The sequence below is a fragment of the Camelus dromedarius genome, chromosome 11 (genome assembly GCF_036321535.1).
Source record: "Camelus dromedarius isolate mCamDro1 chromosome 11, mCamDro1.pat, whole genome shotgun sequence".
In the NCBI taxonomy this organism is placed as follows: Eukaryota; Metazoa; Chordata; class Mammalia; order Artiodactyla; family Camelidae; genus Camelus; species Camelus dromedarius.
The window spans coordinates 33,624,334-33,646,207 of record NC_087446.1 but is presented as its reverse complement, the minus strand read 5'-3'; the positions used below and the strand labels follow the sequence as shown (position 1 = coordinate 33,646,207).

At 36.3% G+C, this 21,874-nt stretch overlaps 2 protein-coding genes across 10 annotated transcripts in view; one reads left to right on the top strand and one right to left on the bottom strand.

Moving 5' to 3' along the window:
• APAF1 (apoptotic peptidase activating factor 1) overlaps nt 1-5,465 on the bottom strand; it is a 104,501-nt gene extending 99,036 nt beyond the window's left edge. For all 8 annotated transcript variants that reach the window (XR_010383179.1, XR_010383180.1, XR_010383181.1 and 5 more), the window contains exons 1-4: nt 5,022-5,465; nt 2,549-2,727; nt 2,228-2,417; nt 1,376-1,573 (exon numbers count right to left, since the gene is read on the bottom strand). Coding sequence is in view for 5 of the 8 variants with exons in the window: in XM_064491617.1 (XP_064347687.1) it covers nt 1,376-1,573; nt 2,228-2,417; nt 2,549-2,686 (526 nt within the window). In the remaining 3 variants the exon portion in view is untranslated. The remainder of the gene's footprint in view (nt 1-1,375; nt 1,574-2,227; nt 2,418-2,548; nt 2,728-5,021) is intronic.
• Nucleotides 5,466-5,563: 98 nt separating this feature from the next.
• Nucleotides 5,564-21,874, top strand: IKBIP (IKBKB interacting protein). Of its 2 annotated transcripts, none has more exons than XM_010989987.3 (3): nt 5,564-6,069; nt 11,396-11,513; nt 15,041-17,921. In XM_010989987.3, exons 1-3 carry the CDS (start codon nt 5,894-5,896, stop codon nt 15,875-15,877), a joined length of 1,131 nt encoding a protein of 376 aa, XP_010988289.1. In that variant the 5' UTR covers nt 5,564-5,893; the 3' UTR covers nt 15,878-17,921. The 2 variants fall into 2 exon arrangements, with proteins under 2 accessions (XP_010988289.1, XP_010988290.1); XM_010989988.3 differs by lacking the exon at nt 15,041-17,921 and adding an exon at nt 20,918-21,874 and having other exon boundaries at nt 5,610-6,069.

The following is a 21,874-nucleotide window of genomic DNA, read 5'->3' as shown; positions in this document are numbered from 1 at the left end:
CTATTCTTTCTTCAAACTCCACCTAAAATGTCATCTCATTCAGGAACCCTGTCCTGTCCATTTTCTTCCTCGAGAGACATAATGCTTCCTTCCTTTGTTCTAACTTTGTACCTTAATACTTGTTTCTACTGTTCAATTTATCACATAAAACATAATTTGTTTATATGTCTGCCTCCCATACCAGACTGTAAGTAAATTCCTTAGATACCTTCTTTTTAGATGTCTATTGCCCACAACAGTGCCAAGCTCCATAATAGGTTCTCAAACATTTACTGAATACACGAATAGATACAAGCAAGAAAAGTCAGTCATTGAATATCAAATGAATCTATAAAGCCTACCTGCAAACACCCATTGGTTACTACAGTCAACTCTCAATTTTTCTTTTTCTTGGGATTACACATAAAACAGACAAGTTACTAAAGACTTACTTTTAAATATAAGTGACTGATAGAATTAATTACAGAAATGGAATTAATAGTTTAATACACAACACTAAATACATGGGAGAATTACCACTGGGACCATTAATGGCATGAGTTTCCATCAGTCTCCCTCCCTACAGCACTCTATGCCAAAACAGACACTCAACTGACAGGAAGGTGTTAAGTCTAGAACTGCTTTAAAGGCAGGGATATAAGCTGGACAACCTTTCAAGATACTTTCTGAATCCCACAATTCTTTCAATTATTAACATACAAGGGAACTAGCTTCATTCCAGTAGTAAATGCCATCTGATAATACGTGAATTTATTGGTCTAGCTAGTCAAATCTCATTGTAACAGGCTAGGCAGAAAATAAAATCCAAATTTAATCACCTTGGTACGCAGAAAAATGGCCCTCCAATGATGTCCACATCCTGTTCCACAGGACTTGTAAATATGTCACCTTACACAGCAAAAGGGACTGGATGCAATTATATTAGGAATTTTGAGATGAGATTATCCTGGATTATCCAGCAGACCCAATGTAACCACAAGGGCCCTTACAGGGAGGCAAGGTGGTCAGAGTCAGAAAAGGAGATGTGATGGAAGAAGCAGAGATCAGAGAAGAAAGATCTGAAGATGTTACACACTGCCAGCTTTGAAAATGGGGGAGGGAACCATGAGTCAAGGAATGCAGGTCACCTCTAAAAGCTGGAAAATGCAAGGAAAAGGATTCTCCCTGGAGCCTCCAAAAAGGAATTCAGCTCTGCTGACACTTTGATTTTAGCTCAGTAAGAACTACTTTGTTCTTCTGAACTCCAAAACTAAAAGATAATACATCTCTGTAGTTTTAAGCCATCAAATTTTGGTAATCTGTTAAAGCAGCAAAAGGAAACTAATGCAATGCCTAAAGAATATCTTGTTAGTCAACGATGGAAATCAAAACTTACCTTCTAAGAGAGAATGATCTCGAACAGCTTCTGCAGCTAATACAGACTTCCCACAACCGGCCATTCCATATATGGTGACCCATCCTGGTTCACCACTCAGTTTGAAGAGCTTCTGCTGAATTGCATGCACCAGCTTCTTCCTAGTAACAAAAACAACGGGCCTCTGTGGTACTCCACCTTCACACAGGACTGTCCTTACTGAAATCCAAAACAAAAGAAGCATAAATGAAGAAAACTTTGAAATGGTTACTCAAATAATAAAAAAATAAAAACCAAAAAGAGCAAGGCTGAGACCTTAGCCTCAGAATTTCCAAGAGAAGAAAATGTAGCTAGCACAGTAACTCCAACTTTCTGATTTCTTACAACACCCAGAACAAAAGCAAACATACACCTTTTAAGATGACTACAATGAAAATCTCCACCTATATCTGCTCTTACTCATCCTATTCCTCCCTGACTCTCCAATCTTTCTCATATTGCAGATTGAGAAGGAGAGTATAAAGGGAAGAATACGGAATTGCTTTCAAGAGCATAGATTTCCAAAGATTATTCTTCTTCCCTATGCTTGAACTCAATAAACACAAAACTAGAGAACTTAAAGTCTTATAAATTGTCCTATTACCTCTAAAAATTAGAGGATGTACATTATTACTTCAGCAGTAAGTAGTTCACTGGACAAGAAAATGTGAGAGGTAACAGATGCAAATAAAAATATTTAAATTCGAAAACAACTATAAGTTTTTCATATGTATTTTTCAGTGAACTGATCAGTCTCTTTAGCAGGCTCCATCTGCAATAAGACAAAACTGCAGCAATGTAGCTATTGTGATAGAAGGTATCATGGATACAAACCGTATGAAGTTATTCCACCAACTGAATCTTTGCCATTGGAAGAAGAGATAACAGGAATGCCAGCATGGAGAAGGGCAGCAAGATCTTTATACCCTTCATGTAGTAGAGCATTGTAGAATGATACGTAGGAATAGTTATCTTTTTTAAGTATCATTTTAATTAGCATAGCTGCTCGTTGCTGTTGGGTGGGCTAAAAAAAAAAAAAAAAGTTTAGTATACTACAAAGAATATATCTGCAACATAAATTAGTGGAGACCAGTACAAATTTTGAAACAAATCCTAAAAATTTTTTAAGAAACAGACTGCCTCAGAGGCCTTTACCTCATTTTTTACTTTTTCCTCCTCTGATACTGTTAAAACTCCATTACTAATCATGTGATCCATGATGTACGATGTTTTGATGTCCCTTTCCAGGGCTTCTCTGTGTTGAAGTAAACAATTTCGAGCTTTTGCATCCATCGTCCCTCAAATTTTTCTCTCTTTGAGCTGTCAACCATGAGCTATAGGCAAAACATCAAAACATTTGTCAAGCCAATAAAGATATGGAAAGATGTATAACTCCACTGGTAATGTAAAAATGTAAAGAAAAGTTTTTTTTCGAAGATTTTTAAAAATAAAATCCAATGCATTCAAAAGTGTGAGAAAAATGAGTATTCTTATAAACTGCTTAAGGAAAGTCCAAAGTGGATACAACTTTTCCGGAAGGCAAGACATAGAAATGTTTAAGCATTCTCTTCAACCCAGAAATCCCACTTCTAGGAATTTGTCTCAAAGAGATATTCATATATCTATCTGTTAAAGAGTTAACAGAGTATTTAGGTAAGATATCCACAAAAAGAGTTAACAGAGTATTTAGGTAAGATAAAAAATATTAAAACAACCTAAATGCCCATCATTCTAAGTATGGATTAAAAAATTAGAGTATGCATACAGAGATGGAATATTATACAGCCATTTAAAATGATGACATATATCCATGTACTGTCATCAAAAGATGCTCATGACACCTTGCTGATTGAAAATATTTTAAATATGATCCCACCTATAGCACAAAGTATGTGTTGGTCTCATATAAATGCATAGCGAGATGTTTAGAAGTTTGTTCAGCAAAATGTTTGGGTTACTTCCAAGTAGCAAGCTATAGGGGATTTCCCTTTTTTGTTATTTTTCTGTACTGTCTTAATTTTTTTCAATACATGTTATCATTTGCACAATTTAAAAACTTCCTTTAAAATTTTATAAACAGTGATCATACTTAAGTCCTAATATTTATAAATGTATTGATTGCTTTATCCATCCTAAGACTAAATAGAGCATTCTTGGTATTGAGCATTAGTTCTCATTTAAGATGGGTGTCAGCTCTTGGTCTTCATTGGTAAACACATTTCTCATATACTTACTCCACTAATGTTTCAGCTGAGCTGCTAAGGATGACAAAGCAACAGAAAATACTCTCTGATGTCATTTCTTAGATTAGGAGGACATAAGACAGAATAATATTCTTTTTACTGTTTTAGTCTAAGTTCCTACCAACTTTATTTCAAATATAATGCAACTTTTTCCATCACAATGTTTGCAAGTTTTTAAAACATTAACAGAACTCAAGCTAATGTATTACAGTATCTAAATGTGTTTATTAATTTGTTCCTTCAATAAACAACTGAGCCCATCCTACGTGTCAGGCTCCGAGGCTACAGAGAAAATTAAATCATACCCCTGAAGGAATTCACAATGTGGTAGGAGAGAAAGAGATACTTAGGGGGAGGGTATAGCTCAGTGGCAGAGTGTGCCTTTAGCATGCATGAGGTCCTGGGTTCAATCCCCAGAACCTCTATTAAAATAAATAAATAAACCTAATTACCTCCTCCCATAAATACATAAATAAAAGATACAGTAAAATTCTAAAAAGAGATCATTAGAATGTTATGTCCGAAGTGCAAAAAGAGAGCTGAACACAAGTAATTTCGAGCATACAGGAGTAATTATTAAGCTTCAATAATGACCATAAAAAGTGCCACCAAATGTGTCACTTGCAAACACAGGTAAGCAGAGCATTTGCCTATGCTTGTTAAGATTCACAAAATGCTCAGTACTGGCATGAAACTGATAAAGGAAAAGTTATGATCAGAATCAAGGCCATGCTAATTTTTAAATGTTAATAATGTTTTATGACCTCAAAGTAAACATAACATTTCCCTTAATTTTTCAGTAGTAAAATTCGATTTCACAAAACAACAATGAACTTCTTAGGTTATTTGCAATAGCTAAACCAAGAGATACTTTCTGACCATCTGAAACTTATTTCCAATTTTACCTAGCCCTGTTTAAAGACCTAAGTCTTATGTTTTTTAACTCTGCCCACAATGAAATATCCTGAACAAGTTCTAGTGTCCTATCTTTTGTAACCACATCAACATGTAAAGTCAGGATTCTTCATAACTGTGAAATATAAAGGACAGTTTGATCTAGGAAAAACGCAGTATTCGACCACTTCCTCTTTAGATAATTTCTCTTCCTGGTACAGTATCAGAATGCTAAACAATTATTCATTAATCCATAATTCTGAGTCCGTAAAATCGGCTACTGAACCTCCAAAAAACCTAGTTCGGGGAGAAAAGGGAGGCTCAAAGTTACCCAAATCCTCGCACCAAGGCCTTCCCTGGGAAGAGCAACCCTGCGGCGACAGATTGGGAAATCAAGTTAGGGGCGAGGGGAGGCAAACGGGGCTTTGGAAAGGAAATTCAGGGTTCGGGGGTCAGCCGCGGGACAAGCCCGGGCCTCACAGGTGCCTCACCTGGGCCTCCGCATCCGGAGTTACCAGAAGACCCCCGGGGACCTCCGACCCGCGGAGAAGTAGGCGTCACCCCGCAGGTGGCCTGCGCAGTTCCAGGGCACCGAGGTGAGAACTCCAACCCAGACACAAAGGAAGGAGGGCGACTCGGGCGGTCACTCCTCCTCTCAGGATGCAACTGCACGTCCGCGGGACCCCGGCGCCACTCCGGACGCCGCCGCGGCTACTTCAAGTCCTCGCGGGTCTCTGACGCCCAGACTCCTCACCTCCGCCTCCCTCACCCCTTCTGCCCAGGAATAAATTAACCGCGCCCGCCAAATACTTTCTCCTCTGCGCCTCAGGACGCGGAACAGTCAAAACCCGCCAGACCGCCCAGCTCGGACGGCGCGGGCCCGTGCAAGCAAGTACACACAGCCCGAACCCCGTGAGGCGGCCGCCGCCGCGCGCGCTCCCACCCCGGCTTGTGCCCGCGCGCGCACAAAAAAAGCGCCGTCGGACCCACCCCGCGGAGGGGGCGGGGCGGGGCGCGCTCCAATGAGGTGACGAGTGAGGCGGCGGCACGCTTCACGTGGCACGCGCTGCCCCGCCCCGCCCCCTGGTGTCCCGGCGTCCCGGGAGCCAAGTTCTCTCCAGGTTTGCATCATTAAGGCAGAGAACCCGCCTTCCTCAGCTGGAAGACCTAGAAGGAGGGTGGCTGGCAGCTTCTGTGGAGCAGCTAAGTCCGGCAGAGGAGGGGGCTGATTTCTGGGCGGTGCCAAGTCTGAAAAGGGGCGCGGTCACCGCCGAGGCTTCCTGCAGAGGCGGAGGCAGCCACGTCCCGCTATCCCAGGGTGAAGAGGCCTCCTCAGGGTTTGTCGTCCTGAGAATCTCCAGACATGTCCGAGGTGAAGAGTCGAAAGAAGTCGGGGCTCAAGGGAGCCCCCGCGGAGCCTGGGAAGCGGAGTGAGGGCGGGAAGAACCCCGAGGCTCGGTGCAGTGGAGGCGGGGGCTGGGTGGACCCCCGGACCGGCGTGAGCCTGCTGTCGCTGGGGACGTGCCTGGGCCTGGCCTGGTAAGTGGGCTGAGGCCGCCCAGGCCGTGTCTGGCCTCCCGTGGTCGCTCTCTCTTCTCGGGGTCCCGCCTCTGCCCCGGCCCAACCCGGCTCGGCATCCTGCTAACCTCCAACGCCCAAACTTGCGGCTTCTGTTCCTCTGCCTCAGCCCCAAGGAAGGGATCACCCAACTTTTACGTTCCCTTTCGCGCGTTTCTTATGGTTAATTTTCCTTTGTACTAGTACCGTGCCCCAATCGCACAACTAGAGTTGAAGCTAAGATTTGGGAATGAGTCAACCACTAAGACATGCCAAACTTTATAAAGCGCCTCCTACACGACGGAAGCTTTCCCGTTTTTATAACCCGTTATTTCCTGCACCATGTGCATCTGGGACAAATTTGCCCCACCCATAAATGTATAGTGGCAACGTTTGCAACCTCAAAAGAAGTCATTATAATCTCAAAGCAACAGAACTTAATGATAATATCAAAATTCGGAGTATCGCTCATATTTTGATCAATGTGCATGCGTTAAAATTCTCTTCCTAACTTACAGGTTGAATTTTTGTATTGGAAAGCAACAAAAGTATAGCACTTGTGTTCACCTAAAGCTAAATATTTATAGTCTTTAAACCAGGCAAATACGATATATTGATGTCATAGTAAAAGTGAATACTAAGAGGTAATCGTAAAGCCGACTTACTAATTTTATTTTCCTCACTGTCTTCAGGACTAGCCAATTGTATTTTAATAACAAGACTGACGCTTTAAATTAGAGTTTCTTTACACTTTTCACTGATTTTTAAAGTATTTAAAGTATAGTGTTCATCTTCAAGAGTAGTTGGATTCTAGAAGGGACCCCGTATGGCCTCTCATCTAGCATATTTTTGATGATAGTATATTTTGAATTATGCTTTACTGATGACTGATTCTGATTCAAACTCAAAAGATTTGTTACAATAAAGTGAAATGCTAATTGTTAGTCTCTTCAAAAAAAGATAAATTGTTATTTTTGTTTATGGAATATTTTGACCTTGAATAAATGTCCACAACTTACTATTTTAAATAAACTGCTCTTATGATTTAAAATTAATGACTTTTTTTGAGTAAATCAAAAAACTTTGTACTGGGAAAGTTATTTAGTAACAACTTAGTAGGTTAAGATATATATATGTTGCTTCTCTATGGAACCTAATACAACAGATTTTAGTTACTGAATTTAATAATCCTTATTAATTATCCAAAGATTAATATTCATGAGATAAATTACATCAGAAAATGTTCAGCTTTTCAATACTTTAGTTACTGTCCTGGGAAGACACAATAATAGGAATCTATAAAGGAAAAAAAAATTTGAAAAGCAGACACTTCAGCTCAGGAATTTACAGTTAGTACCTGCAATAGAGACAGTCCGCTGTCCAAGGACGATTTTAAGGCATCACTATTTCAGGGTCTTCAGACCTTTAGTCTTTGGATCCTTGTTTGGAAAATAAACAGAGATAATGCATAACAAAAGTTTGGTACTTTAACATCTCTCTGTTAGATGAAGTTCTAATAATCATCCTATATCAACAGTAAGATGTTGGAGATAACAGTTGCCAAAAACTAATATGATTTGAGTGTTGGTTTGCGTACCTCATTTGTAAACTCTTAAGGACATTTTCCAAATAAGAGTATTGAAGAAATTCTGCTCTCAAAAAGTTTTTAAAAGTATGCAATTACTAAACAGGACACAAATAAAACCTTACAAGCTTTTTTAATTACATAGAAATTTAGTCAACCAGAAGTTCCATTGTAAAAATTTTAAGTTTCTTCTGGAAATTTCAATGAAATTTTTCATTGCCTTTATAAAACTTTCATAGCATTTGTGATAATTATGTCTAAGAAGTCAGAAGCTCTTTAACAATCAGATAACTCAGGATTTTTTTCCTCTATTATCTAATACAGTTTTCTCTATAAAACATACTAGCAAAATCTTGGCTAACGCCATTTTTTCAGCTTTTTGTTGTTAGTGCAGTTTTTCCTAAAAGACAGGGTTATCCTTTAAATGCTAGTAAGTCCTAATAAATCCTTTAAAAATGGAATATGGTCAGTGTTTTCCTGAACTTTCAGTCATGTGCTGAAAATGAAGCTATAATATGAAACATGCCTAATGCGTACCGACCCTAAGAAGTGGCTCTGGAACTCCCTTTCTTGTGAGAGGTCCATAATAATAGCTTCCTTTGGTTATATACCTCTTTCTCATCATTAAGTTGAAACAAAGCCAGAGAAAATGCTATTTATTTTCCTCAACGAGCTGTCTGCCATCCAAGATTCCTAAAGGAGCTATGCAGAGGCAACACTCCAAGGAAATACACAATTTATTTCTGCAGGGCCTTAAATCTCCATGAGGTCTCTAAACTGCAATGGATTATGAAGGAATCGGGAAGATTCCTTTTGTAAGGCCTACACCCAGGTAGCCAATTAACCTGGATCCCTTACATCCATCCCTTCAAAGTCTTTACTTATGATAGTAAAAAGAGGCCAAAAAACAGTATAATAGTGCTTCTCTTCCTATTAGTGATCTTATCCACCCATTCCATCCTTTGTTTGCACTAAACCCAACTCTGATTTCAAAGTGGGGCAGGCCTATGGCTTCTATCAAGTGTAAATAGAAGGGAGTCCCAATCCATCTTACCACTATAGTCTTGTCAGAGGGATGGGAAAGCAGCTGCACAAAGCAGTCCAAAGGAAAGAGTCAAGGTACTTAAAGAGAATAGCTGATGTGTTATGCTCTAGGCACTGTAAGAGTTTTATAAACATGAACCTATTTAATCTCTCTAACACCCTGTAAACTAAGTAGTAGTAATCTCCTCTTTGCAGATGAGGAAGCTGGTAAAGATAACTTAAATAAAATAGCTGAGGCAGTTGTACAGCTAATAAATGGCATAGCCAAAGTTACCCAGCTCCACACTCAGCCAGTATGATATGCTGCCTCTCTTTGATATTAATCCAAAAGAGGCCAAGAGCCTGGAAAAAGAAATCCCTAGTTCAGAGCTGTTTATAGTCCTTTTCTTCTACTAGAAGCTGTAGTCCGTAGCACACCTTAATTGTTGTCTCATCTAAACTAGGGAAGATGGGGAGTTAAGGATGCCTTAAAATGCTCCTGTTAGAATACACCTCTGACTCATTGAAAGAATCTTAAATGAAGCACCTTGGGCACTAATCTGGATACCAGTTTCAAAACTTAGTGTTTCAGAATTGAAAACACCTCTCAGCATACATTTTTGGCTTCTAGAAAATCCTCTTCCTTAATGTTAAATGAGTTAATGTTTATAAGCACTTAGAATAGTGTCTGGCACTTCTAAGTGAAAATGAAACAAATGTATTTTACTCAGCACCATACAGACACTTATTTTCATTACTAGCACTAAGTCAACTTTATACTTGTTTTTTTCTTGTATGCACTATTCATATGTAGAAATGGTGAATCTTTTTTTTTAAAATTTTTGTGAGATGCTAACCATGGAAAAAAAAAACCCTACAAATTATCATCAGAGATGGTATTTTTACTAACATGATACGGTTTTCCTCAAGCTTTTGCTTAATATTTGAATTTTGGAGAGAAATGCAGAGGTGAACATTAAAAATATTTAATAAAATGGAAAGTCTTGTAATATATCATCGTAGTGGATCAACCTTCACAAAAAGTCTCTTTTATAATTATGATTTTATTCTGAATGAACACACTGATTAACAGGATAAATCCATGAGATAACACTGCGGAGTAATGGATGATAAAGCTAGTTCCTGAAATTAGACTTACTTTTTTAAGTCGTTTCTCTCCTTTGTCTTTGTCTGCTGGTCTCTTAAAAGCCAAGAATGAAATAGCCAGTCAGAAAAGAATAAGTCTACACATCCTTCTTTGAAATTAGGATAATAGTGTTTTCTAATAACCAGAAGTCTTGTTCAAAAGTTCATATTAACACTCAGAAGAAAAGTCAATCTGTATTAATTATGTAACCTGGGCTTACATAATTCACTGTTAACTCATAGGATAGACATTAGCCGTCGTCAAAAGAAATTTATTTCATCCAACACTGTAAGTAAGCATTTGTTTAAAAAGCAAAAATACCCATTTTATTTTTGGACAATTTTATAACAATGGTTAGCCTAATGATAACATTTATGAGTTTGAAACCTCACCACCTTTCCAATGATTCACAAAGCTGAGAAGTCTTTCACACCTCCGTTGAGTTGTGGGATCTTTAAATGTTTGTCTTTCAATGGAAGTCATTTTTACAATACAGGTATCAATTAGTGGTTCTCACCTTGGCTGGGAGATTTTAAAATTTATAATATCTAAGACACATCCAAAAAGTCAGAATTTCTGTGTGTGGGATCAAGGCATCATACTTTTTTAAAGCTGCCAGGTGACTCTAATATGCAATGAAGCCGTTGAACCACTGGTCTGTGTACTCTGATTTAGGCATTCACTTCACGTGGTTTTGCTCCACTGCTTTTTGATGACTCAATAAATACGCAAAGAATTTCAGCTGCTGCTTTTTCTTGGCCAGAAGAATTGAGTCAAAATTGATTAACCAAAATGATACTAGATCCAAAGCATTATCTTTTGTGCTTGCTTATTTCAAGTCTTCTAAAACAAAAGTCCATTTATTGTTTTCAAGATTGGGATAACTTTTTCATGCTTATACCTTTTACCAGATGACAAATACACTCCAATTTTAGAATGGCATCTAAAGTACACGTACTCAACTTGTATTTTTGAGTACGATCAATTGTATATATCATACACCTTGAAGAACATGTGTTCTATTGTCACTTGGACAATGACTCCTGTTTTCAGTTGACTCTTTGTTACTTTGTAACATCTGATTAAATGTTACAAAGTAATCACCTCTCTTCTACTCCCACTGTTTTTTTCTCTTCTACATTTTTATTAAAAAATACTTTTTAATATAGATTAACTCTTGCTTCTACATCTCAGTGTAAAAACAGTTATTTTCTAGATATTGCCCAGATATGGCCTTGAGAAAAGTAGTAGAGATCATGTATCTTTTTCTAAATAATTCATTTCTTTCTTCAAAATATTTCTTGTGCATATTTCTATTACCCCATCTTACTCACTAGGCTGTGAACTTGAACAGGGGCAATGTTTCACTCATCTATGCATGAGTAGTACCGTTAAGCAGTACCTAATCACACAGCAGGCTCTCTCAATGTTTGTTGAAATAAACTAATAAAAATTTATGTTGTCCTTACCAAAAGTGGGTATAAAATATCCTTTTAAAATTCAGATTTTAAGTGGGTATGAGTTAAGAAGTAGTGATTTTTTTCCTTTTTCAGGTTTGTATTTCAGCAGTCAGAAAAGTTTGCGAAAGTGGAAAACCAATACCAGTTACTAAAGATGGAAACCAACGAATTCCAAGGTCTTCAAAGTAAAATCAGCTTAATTTCAGAAAAGGTAATTATTAATTGGCTTATTTGGGGAGATTTTACCATTTTTCTTCCCCACTGCCACCCTTCTACCCCAGTTTATAATTCTTTTTTCTTGCCTTTTAGACCATTACTTTAATTCTCTGGTCTTCCTACCATTTCACATTCTTCCTTGAATCCAATTTAGCCTTAGATAACATTTTGAAAAGACAAGATTTTATGTGTGTATGTATGTGTGTGTGTGTGTGTGTGTGTATATATATATACACACACACACACATATATATATATATAAAACAAATGTTATATATTGATGTGACCTCAATTTTCTATTTAAATATCAAGTGTCTAGAGCACTGAAAATATGATTGATTCTTAGGTATAAAATTAGAATAGGAATTGCACTTGTTGAGCAAAGATCCATCAGTTTTTTTCCTTTACTTTGCACTTAGTAAACATACATATATTCATATGCACGTAAGATTGACTAACCTAAAATAAATACTGATTTTGTAGCCAAATTAAAATTAAAATCCTTCCTATATTGTGTTTCTTCAAGCTGCAAATGCAAATACATTATTACTGTGATTCCTAGAAAAAGTGAGAAAGATTAAAAATTTTTACCTCGTCTCAGGAGAGGGTGAGCTTGTAACCGATAAGGCATCAGATGGGCCTTGTCTGGCTACGAGGGACCAAGCTATCATTGGGAAACATGACTTGTTTGTTCATTTATTCATTCACTAAGCCTCTACTCATGTTATAAGGTACACAAGGACTTGTGCTTGGCACCAGGGTAAGCAAAGGTGTTACTGAAATAGAAATAAAATAGAAGGTCTAATTTCCTGCAGACTGATGCATAGAATGAGCATATAATCCCCCTAGAAGAGAAAAGCCATAAATAAAAATTATGCATCCGTTACACGTGCTAGTGGGTACCACGGAGGGTGAGTTTAGGGACCTTTGGGAAGGTGCTACAAGAGTTGGTATTTTAACCTAGGGCTCAAGCTGGAATCTGATTGTAGTCATCAAGGGCCCTCTAATCAGAGCAAACATAATGGTAGAAAAGATTCCAGGAGATGGAAACTTCGTGTACTTAAATGCTATTGAAAACAAATTCTGAAGAAAGATTTTCCTTTTTAAATGAAAAACTTGGCAGCAATTAAAATTCTTTTGTAAGCAACCAGGATGTACTGTACAGCACTGGGAAATATAGCCATTAATTTGTAATAACTTTAAATGGAGTATAATCTACAAAAATACCAAATCACTACATTGTACACCTGAAACTAATATAATATAGTAAATCACCTGTGTACTTCAGTTAAAAGTAAATAAATTAAATTAAATGCCTTTGAAGCAGATATTTAAAACATCATCCTAGGATCCAAGAAATACTCAGTCTTCACATAGCTCTTTCTCCCCCAATCTGCCCTAGGAGTAGTTGAACAATAGCTGCCACTTCATACAGCTCACTCAACAGTATAGTACAATAGGAAGGGAAAACAACTAGGCACGGGCTCTTGTCACAACTGTGTGACCTTGGAAAACATCAGTTTAGCTTCTCTTGATCTCTACTTCATCATTTATCAAATGAGAATAACAAAGATTTTTATAAAGATCAGATGAGATACAGTACATATGCAAACACTTTGGGAACTTTCAAGCAGTAATAAATTTAAGATATTAACTGTTTTTCAGAAGTGAAAAACTATTTAGATAGATTGGCAGCCCATAAATGCTAACTGTTCGTGTATACTAGTCATTTATTATTATTTGCAGACTAAATCTTGAGGCCTTTATTATCCTGAAAAGTTGATCTTGTACTTCAGGTCTACTGGCTTATCCTGCCTCCAGGTTATAGTGATGTCCTGGTGAACAGGCTAAACAGGAAAGTACCTTAGATCAAGATAAACTTGGCTCTTCAAAATCCTGCTAATAAGACAACTTAACTTAACAATATTACCAATTTACAAGTATTTCTCAGAATTGGTTTTTAAAGGAACTTCCATTATGGCTACATGTGTACATTAAAAATAATTTTTAAACAAGGATTCAGAGTGATGCTATTGTGCATTGTCCCAGCTATCACCTAGAACTGCTTCAGGTCCTGATGGGGGTGGACCCAGAAGGTTTCTGGCCATTCTTCGTCCTAAACATCAAGAAACATGTTCTTTATAACCCTGAGATACGGGGACTACAAAAAGACATAAGACATGGCCTCTTCCCTTAAGGAATTTAGAAGTTCTCTTATCTTCACCTGGTTAATTTATCAGTCTGTTAGAGTCAGATTTCAGAGTCACTTCTAAGCCTCCTCGTTGCGCTCCAGAATTCTGATCTCTCCTCTAAGCATGCATTCTTGTACAAATCCTGCCATCACCCAAATCATAATCTATTCTGATTTTTTTGTTGTTGTTAATTCATCCGTCTTTTTTACTGCTCTCTAGAGCAAATGCTGTCTGTGTCTTTTATCTCTGTATCCCTAGTGCCTAATAATGGAACACAGGACACTCAATAAATCTTATTGGGACTCTAGAATATTTGATGTAAAAGATCCAAAACACTATCTCCCCAATCAGATTGTGAGGTCAGGGACTATACTGTATATTTTTACATCCAGTATCTAGCACAGAGTGAACACTCAAGAACTTGAATGATAGGTGCCAAGTGCCAAGTAAGTGGCAAATATGTAATACAATAGGTGCTGTAGGACTTCAGGCTGTCAGGGCGAGGGCTATGGAAGAATGTTGCATGAGGAATGAGACCTGGTCTGAGCCTTGAAGAGAGGACAGAACTCAGCTAGACAAAAAGGAGGGAAGAATAGCATATCATGGAATTTAGGAAATTAAATTTTATAACTAAATTAGTTTCTTAAAAAGCTGAATAATCATAAAAATGACAACTAAATTGCTTTCTGTTAGAGTAAAAAAAGAAGGAAATGTGATATACTTTGGGCTTCTTTAAGATCATTTTCTCTTTTATATATCCCTTCATGAAAATGCACAAATATTTAGGATTATAAATTCAGGTGTATACAGTCAGCTCTCTGTGTCTCCAGGTTCCACATCCAAGTATTCAGTCAACCACAGATCAAAAATATTTGAAAAGAAAAAAATCCAGAAAGTTTAAAAAAGCAAAACCTGTGTTTGCCATGTACCAGCAACTATTTACATAGCATTTACATTTATTAGGTATTATAAGTAATATAGAGATGCTTTAAAGTTTATGATATGCAAATACTACACCATTCTACACCATTTTATATGAGGGACTTATCCATGGATTTTGGTATCCATGAGGATACCAATCCCCAGCAGGTGGATGCCGAGGGATGAGGGACAATTGTATTTTTCTATCATAGCAGGAATCTATTAAATGTGCTTAATATATGTTAAAACAATATTAAAGTAATAATTGTTTTTGTCAGTATGATTCTGATATCCTTGGATATTTTAGACATCTTCAGAATTTGAATTTGGCACGTGATTGTTAAAGTGTGTTTCCCTAATATAAAAGTTATTAAGTAGCCTTGGGAATTGTTTTGTGTTATAAATACAGCTTGAGTCTACCGAAAGTATCCTGCAGGAAGCTACATCATCCATGTCTTTGGTGACCCAGTTTGAGCAGGAAGTATCCAACCTCCAAAGTATCATGCATGACATTCAAAATAGTGAAGAGATGCTCACTCAAAAGATGCAAAGCCTTAATGAGAAATTCCAGAATATTACAGATTTCTGGAAGAGAAGCCTTGAAGAAATGAATGTTAATACAGACATTTTTAAATCAGAATCAAAATATATACATTCTCAAGTTACTGCCCAAATTAACTCAGCTGAACAAGAAATAAAATTGCTCACTGAAAGGCTAAAAGATTTGGAAGATAGCACCCTAAGAAATATTAGAACAGTAAAAAGGCAAGAGGAGGAGGATCTTCTGCGAGTAGAGGAACAGCTTGGCTCTGACACAAAAGCAGTTGAAAAGTTAGAAGAGGAACAGCATGCTCTCTTTGCCAAAGATGAAGACCTGACTAGTAAACTTTCCAGCTACGAACCCAAAGTTGAAGAATGCAAGACACATTTGCCAGCAATTGAAAGTGCTATTCGCTCAGTTCTCAGAGTCTCTCAGGATCTGATAGGGACAGAAAAGAAAATGGAAGACTTGACTCTTCAGATGTTTAATATGGAAGATGATATGCTGAAAGCAGTATCTGAAATAATGGAGATGCAGAAAACCCTTGAAGGAATTCAGTATGATAACAGTATATTAAAGATGCAGAATGAACTGGATGTTCTTAAAGGAAAAGTTCATGATTTTATAGTATATTCAAGTACAAAAGAAAAGGAAACTCTAGAAGACTATAATCTAGAAAATAAAGGAATTGATACTGATTTTTAAATGCACTACATTTATTCTGATGAACCACATTATTATACTTAAATAGATTAGTTCCATGCTTTTGTGTTATTTTGATATGCCTCACTTTATCCTACGTTATTGGAAAATAAGTGAGATGTCCATACAAATGGATTATCCAGACGGTCAAAGCTTTTTAAGCAATAAAACATTTCATTTTAACCCTTTTAAATGTAAATATTTCTAAAATAGTTATTTCTCTACTTTTTTTAAAGCAGTATACTTAATATTGTCAATGTTTTTCTAATAATCAATGGGTATCATTATGAATTTCATCTGTTATATTGGACCCAAATATAGTATCTCTAGGAGCTATGGAGTATCTACCTCCTCACTCAATGACCCTAGTTTGCTACTTTTCAAATCTTGTGTCTATTTCTTATACCTTTCTGTCACCTGTAGAGGTGACCCACTCACCTGATCTTATTGTCAAGTTGGTTGGTAATGTGCCTGTGGAGGCCAGTTCTTCATTTCTTTGCAATTTACTGCAGGCTAAGAATCCAGACAACCAAGTTCATAGGAATTTTGTCTAAAATAAAAGATAATATGCCTCAGGGAGAGCCTGGGGTGCTTTGCTATGAATTAATATGCACTTTTTGAAAACTATTGAGCCTGGGAAACTTTTACTTTTTAAGGTTCTAAACTGTGTTATAAATACTTGTAAGAAATTTTTAAAAAGAGTAAATATGTTCTTTTTGGAGGTTTTTCCCTATGAATTAAATGTGTATGCTTTGAAGTGTGAACCTTAGGAATATCTTTGTATACTTGGCCTTTTTTTTTTTTTTTTTTAAGTTCTGTGTTACAGACTCCACAGAGTTTGCAGGTACATGATCTCTAGATAAATTATTCTACATACAATAAAAATACACCAGTAAGCCTGTGCCCTATTTTAAATAGGAAAAAGCAGCATAATTAGAAATGATGTGATGATTATGAGAATTAAAAGTATGTCATTATTTTAAAGAGTCCCTAAATTACCCAAATTTGTTTTACATAGTGATTTTATTTTATACAAAATTATGTAATGGAGTCATGAGAAGTAAGACATAGACATACTGAGATGTGATTAAAGGGAGCTCTGCCAGATTTTTACAATAATGGTAATTGGAAATGTGCAGGTTTAGGGGCGCACATAAGGCTTTTATTGGTACACTGATGTATGAAGAGTGCCCAGGGTTAGTGTTGGAAACTGAGTTAACTGCAAATGGAAGCGCTGTTCTTATGTTTCTTCTTGCCAACGACCAACTATAGTCTCAGTTTTATAATGCAGTTTCAGTGGAATTAAACACAAAAAACTTGAATTTAGCAGTCAGCTACAAAAGGTAGTTGTGGTCAGGTGGTGGTATGTAAATTTGCACGTTTTTTGAAAAATCCCAAACAAGTTCTACTTTGGGGTTAGGAACGTCTATGGTAGACACCCGTGGGCCATAAAAATAGACCTGAAAGAGTGCCGCTACTGGGGGCACAGCATTCATTTCTGGAATCTTAACATTAGATCTTTTGACTTCTGAAGAGCTAAGTTCTTGTCTGTGCACTGACAAAATTGTATTTGTTTACCTTTATTTTCATGCCAATAAAATAAATTATAAAGTTAGGTGGGACTTTGTTGCTTCAGCCTCCATCCTGTAAGGGCAGACGTGGTCTCTTGCACTCTTCACTTTTATTTATTTATTTATTTTGGCCTGTCACCAGATTTGATGCATTATTATTATTAACTTGGGTGTGTACCACAGTAAAGGTTATAGAAAATAAGTGGAAACAAGGTGGCCACTGTGCTCTATAGTGACAGTTACAAAGGAATCAAACATTACCGCTCTGTAAGTATCCCATAAGATAATCTTGTGTGTATATTTGTACAGATGTATATATTCCTTTATTCAGAGGTTTTCCGATAAAAAATTGTCATTAGAGAGATTTAGATGTACCTCATTTGTCTTCCTGTTTTTTTTTTTTTGTTCACCATTTTAATCTTTTAAGTGTACAGTTTTGTGGCGTTAAATACATTCACATTGTTGTGCAACTATCACCACTGTCTTCCTCTGTTTCTTAAATTCATTTAACACAGAAATTTGAAATTTTAAAAACTTCCCTATGTATCAAATATTAAATTACATTGTTAGTTTTTCCTTTAAGAAAGATACACATTTTTGTATCTTTGTAATTAATAATAAATTTTACATCAATTAATGTCTGTTAGAGAGTACTGGCTCCATTTTTTAAATTAGCACATATAAATCACTTACAAAACATTTTTTTTAACTTTTTGATGTAAAGTTTAAAAGTGTATTTGTAGTAACGCTTCCTTAAATTTTGCCTAATGAAATAGAAGCTGTTGACCAAGTGTATTTTTTATTTTATAATGAAAAATCTTGATTTATTAGCCTGTATGATTTCATAGAAAACTAAATTTATAAGATTCAAAATTAATGGCATTGTTTTTAATTTCAACGTAATTGGAGACCTTTGTATGAATCTATAATCTTGATCAGAGCTTAATATGATGTCATTATAAAATAATGATGCTGGAAATTCACCAAACACATGAAACAATTTATTTCTCTTTAGACTTACCTAAATTTGCCATTGGCAAAAGCTCTTTGCAGAGCTTTACCCAGCATCTATTTCAGTTCAGCTACGAACTATTAATACAAATCAAAATCCTCCATCCCGGGATTACACAGCAGGGGAGGAGAGACCTGACATTTTGGAGCCTATTATGCATCACACTGCTAGCAGAGCTACGTTCATCATCATCCTAACAATATCATCCTAACACATACTGAGTGCCTACCCTGTCCCAGTCATTGTGCTGGGCACTTTGCATGTGTTATCACTAATTCTCTGCACAGTTTAGCTAGCTACAAGACCCCTTTACAAATGAGGAAATTGAGGCTCAGCAGGATTAGGAATCTAAACAGTCACACTGCTGAAACTGTCCAATTCCAGAGGCCACTGACCTCCCATGTACAGTGCAACTTGCTGCTGTTCAGCCAGGGAGGAGGGAAAAAAAAATCACAAGAAATCTGCTATCAATAGAACTATCTTGAGAATTCAAAAAGCTATAATTCAGCTAAATGTGTCCACTACGATGTTGCTATTAAACTAGATTATACGTCCCTCAAAACTTTTATCTGTGACCTTGGGCATAAGAAGAAATCAATAAACGTTTAGGGAAGAGTGGAGGAGGAAAAAACCCTACACTAGAATCTTCTAATCTAGGCTTTGCCACTAACTGTGTATTCTTAGGCACTTTATTTTTGGGCTCAGTTTTTTACTTTGTAAAATGAGGGAATTGTACCAGATAGTTTCTAAGATCTCTTCTGGTTTTGAGTGGTTTTAAATTTTAGAGATCAGTAAAATTTCCAAGTCCTTTAGTTCAAAGATCCTTTTAGCAAAGTTTTTGGAAGGCCAGTTGGACCCAGAAATCATTCCCTTGACTCATGTTGCTATGCTTGTAGATTAGACAGTATTTAACGTTACAGGACAGCATCTAGCTTAGTGCCTTGCATATGTGATAGGAACTTGGTAAATATTCAAATTACGGGGTGAATCTTTTAAGCTACTAATAGACTCCAACTCTTCTGTTCATCTTAGGCAAATAGGTTAAACAAGCTGTTAAATAATCTTTAAAAATAATTCAGTGAAACAATTTTTAGGCTATTCCTATACTGCCTTGAATTTATATTTTAATAAATACCAGTAGAAGTTCATAATAAATTGCTTTTATAAGCTACCAAGTGAAACAAAGACTTACTAGCAATTTTCTAATCATTTGATACTTCTAAGAATAAACTTAACCCTTTCTGAGATGTCTTAATTGCATAAGGCAATTAAGCTACATTTGCTCTACCAGAGTAGATACATTAATAAATGATAACCTGGTAATGAAATAGATGAAAATAAATCCTCTCCTTTCACCCTTGAGTCTCTGTTTAAGCAAATACACTTTATTGCAAAACTTTCCCCTAAAAAACAAAATGTAAGGTTTTGCAATTACTACTAGATTTCCTTCCTATTTGTGGCTATTCCTTACTGTCATACCCACAATAACATTTTCACAATCTAACTTCTCTACCAAAAAAAAAAAATTGGGGCCACCTCCCCAACTACTAATTAATGTAGCATAAACCTTTTGAGAAAAATCCTCAAATATACTTTGGAACCAAATATATATGATGAGGCAAAAGGGGGTGTTGCTGCTTTGCATTAGCTGTTCTGCTGCCCCATTTCAGCTTGTCATTTCTTTGCACTATGTAGCTGCTCCTTTTTTAAGCTACTATAAAAGTAATATTCCAAGCATATTAAATATTTATTTGCATTAAATAAAACTAAGTTAATATTACCAAAATAATCCCAACAGGTTACCTGAATGAACCAGGCAAATGAAATTTAAGAAAGGTGATTCACAGGAAACATATTGAAGAAATACAATTATTTTCGAAAGAAACTTGATAAGGCCTATGGTAGTATTACTGATAAGTAATAGGACAATAAAGTACATACACAGAGTCCCTTCATTCGAGCACTTGTTATACCTACAAACTTGTGTTTCAGAAGTCATATCATCTTGTTTGACACCCCACACCAAATTTACCAAAACCTATCTAGAGGAGGCTTCCTCCTCCCTTCTCCAGCAACTGAAAAAGCATCACTATCTCTCAATTAGCTCATTTTGTCCTACACAGAGGACTGATGGTGTAAAAATAAGTGGAAAATGCCATTTCCAATAACATTTTATGAAATATCCTTAATGTTTTATTTTTTATTCATTAGCAATACACTTATTTTTTTCTTTTTTTAGTAGAGGTACTGGGGATTGAACCCATGACCTTGCACATGCTAAGGACGGGCTCTACCACTGAGCTATACCCTCCCCCCAGCAATACACTTAATGTATCTTTTACCAAATGCTTTCCACAAGAGCAGTAACTTTACAATTAAAAACAACACAAAATTTAAGTTGAATTTTAAATGTTAAGCTTTTAATCAATTTAATTATTCTGGTACTATATTTTCTTACAGTGTCAGAAGTCTGAAGCTATCATAGAACAATTGAAGTCTTTTCAAATAATTACTCACCTAAAGCATCTACAGGAGGAAATTTATGAAGTGAAAACTTGGTCCAACAGGATAACTGAAAAACGGGATATACTGAACAACAATTTGACAACTCTTTCTCAAGATGTTACAAAAGTAAACCAAAGTACAACTTCCATGGCAAAAGATGTCGGTCTCAAGATTACAACCGTAAAAACAGATCTACGGCGTATTTCAGGTTTAGTAGCTGATGTAGCATCACTGAAAGATTCTGTGCAAGAACTGGAAAATAAGATAGAAAAAGTAGAGGAAAATACAGTAAAAAAGATAGGTGATCTTCTTTCAAGTAGCATTGACCGAACAGCAATGCTCCGAAAGACAGCATCTGAAAATTCACAAAGAATTAACTCCGTTAAGAAGATACTTTCTGAGCTACAGAGTGATTTCAACAAGCACACAGATAGATTCTTAAGTTTAGAAAGTGACAGAGCCAAAGTTCTGAAGACAGTGGCATTTGCAAATGATCTAAAACCAAAGGTGTATAATCTAAAGAAGGACTTTTCCCGCTTGGAACCACTGATAAATGATTTAACACTACGCATTGGAAGATTGGTTACTGACTTACTACAAAGAGAGAAAGAAATTGCTTTCTTAAATGAAAAAATATCTAATTTAACAATAGTCCGAGCTGAGATTAAGGATATGAAAGATGAAATAAGACACATTTCAGATATGGGTTAGCTTGAAATTATTTAGATTAGACTAAAGTAACTTTTTTTTTAAAACGGGACCTCTGTCATATTATAAAAAGACTGACAAATCAGAAATAATGAAATTTTGGAGTAAATACCATTTTGTATTTGATTCTATTTTGTACAGTAAAAATAAAAATTTTTTAAAGGGCTGAGCACTTAATTTTACTAAATAAATATGCTAAAACAT

What these genes read in the sequence shown, in the direction of transcription:
- IKBIP (XM_010989987.3), top strand. Translation starts at nt 5,894, where the DNA reads ATGTCCGAGGTGAAGAGTCGAAAGAAGTCGGGGCTCAAGGGAGCCCCC. An exon ending in ACGTGCCTGGGCCTGGCCTG is followed by an intron (nt 6,070 to 11,395) that starts GTAAGTGGGCTG and finishes TTCCTTTTTCAG; the next exon opens with GTTTGTATTTCAGCAGTCAG. An exon ending in TCAGCTTAATTTCAGAAAAG is followed by an intron (nt 11,514 to 15,040) that starts GTAATTATTAAT and finishes TTATAAATACAG; the next exon opens with CTTGAGTCTACCGAAAGTAT.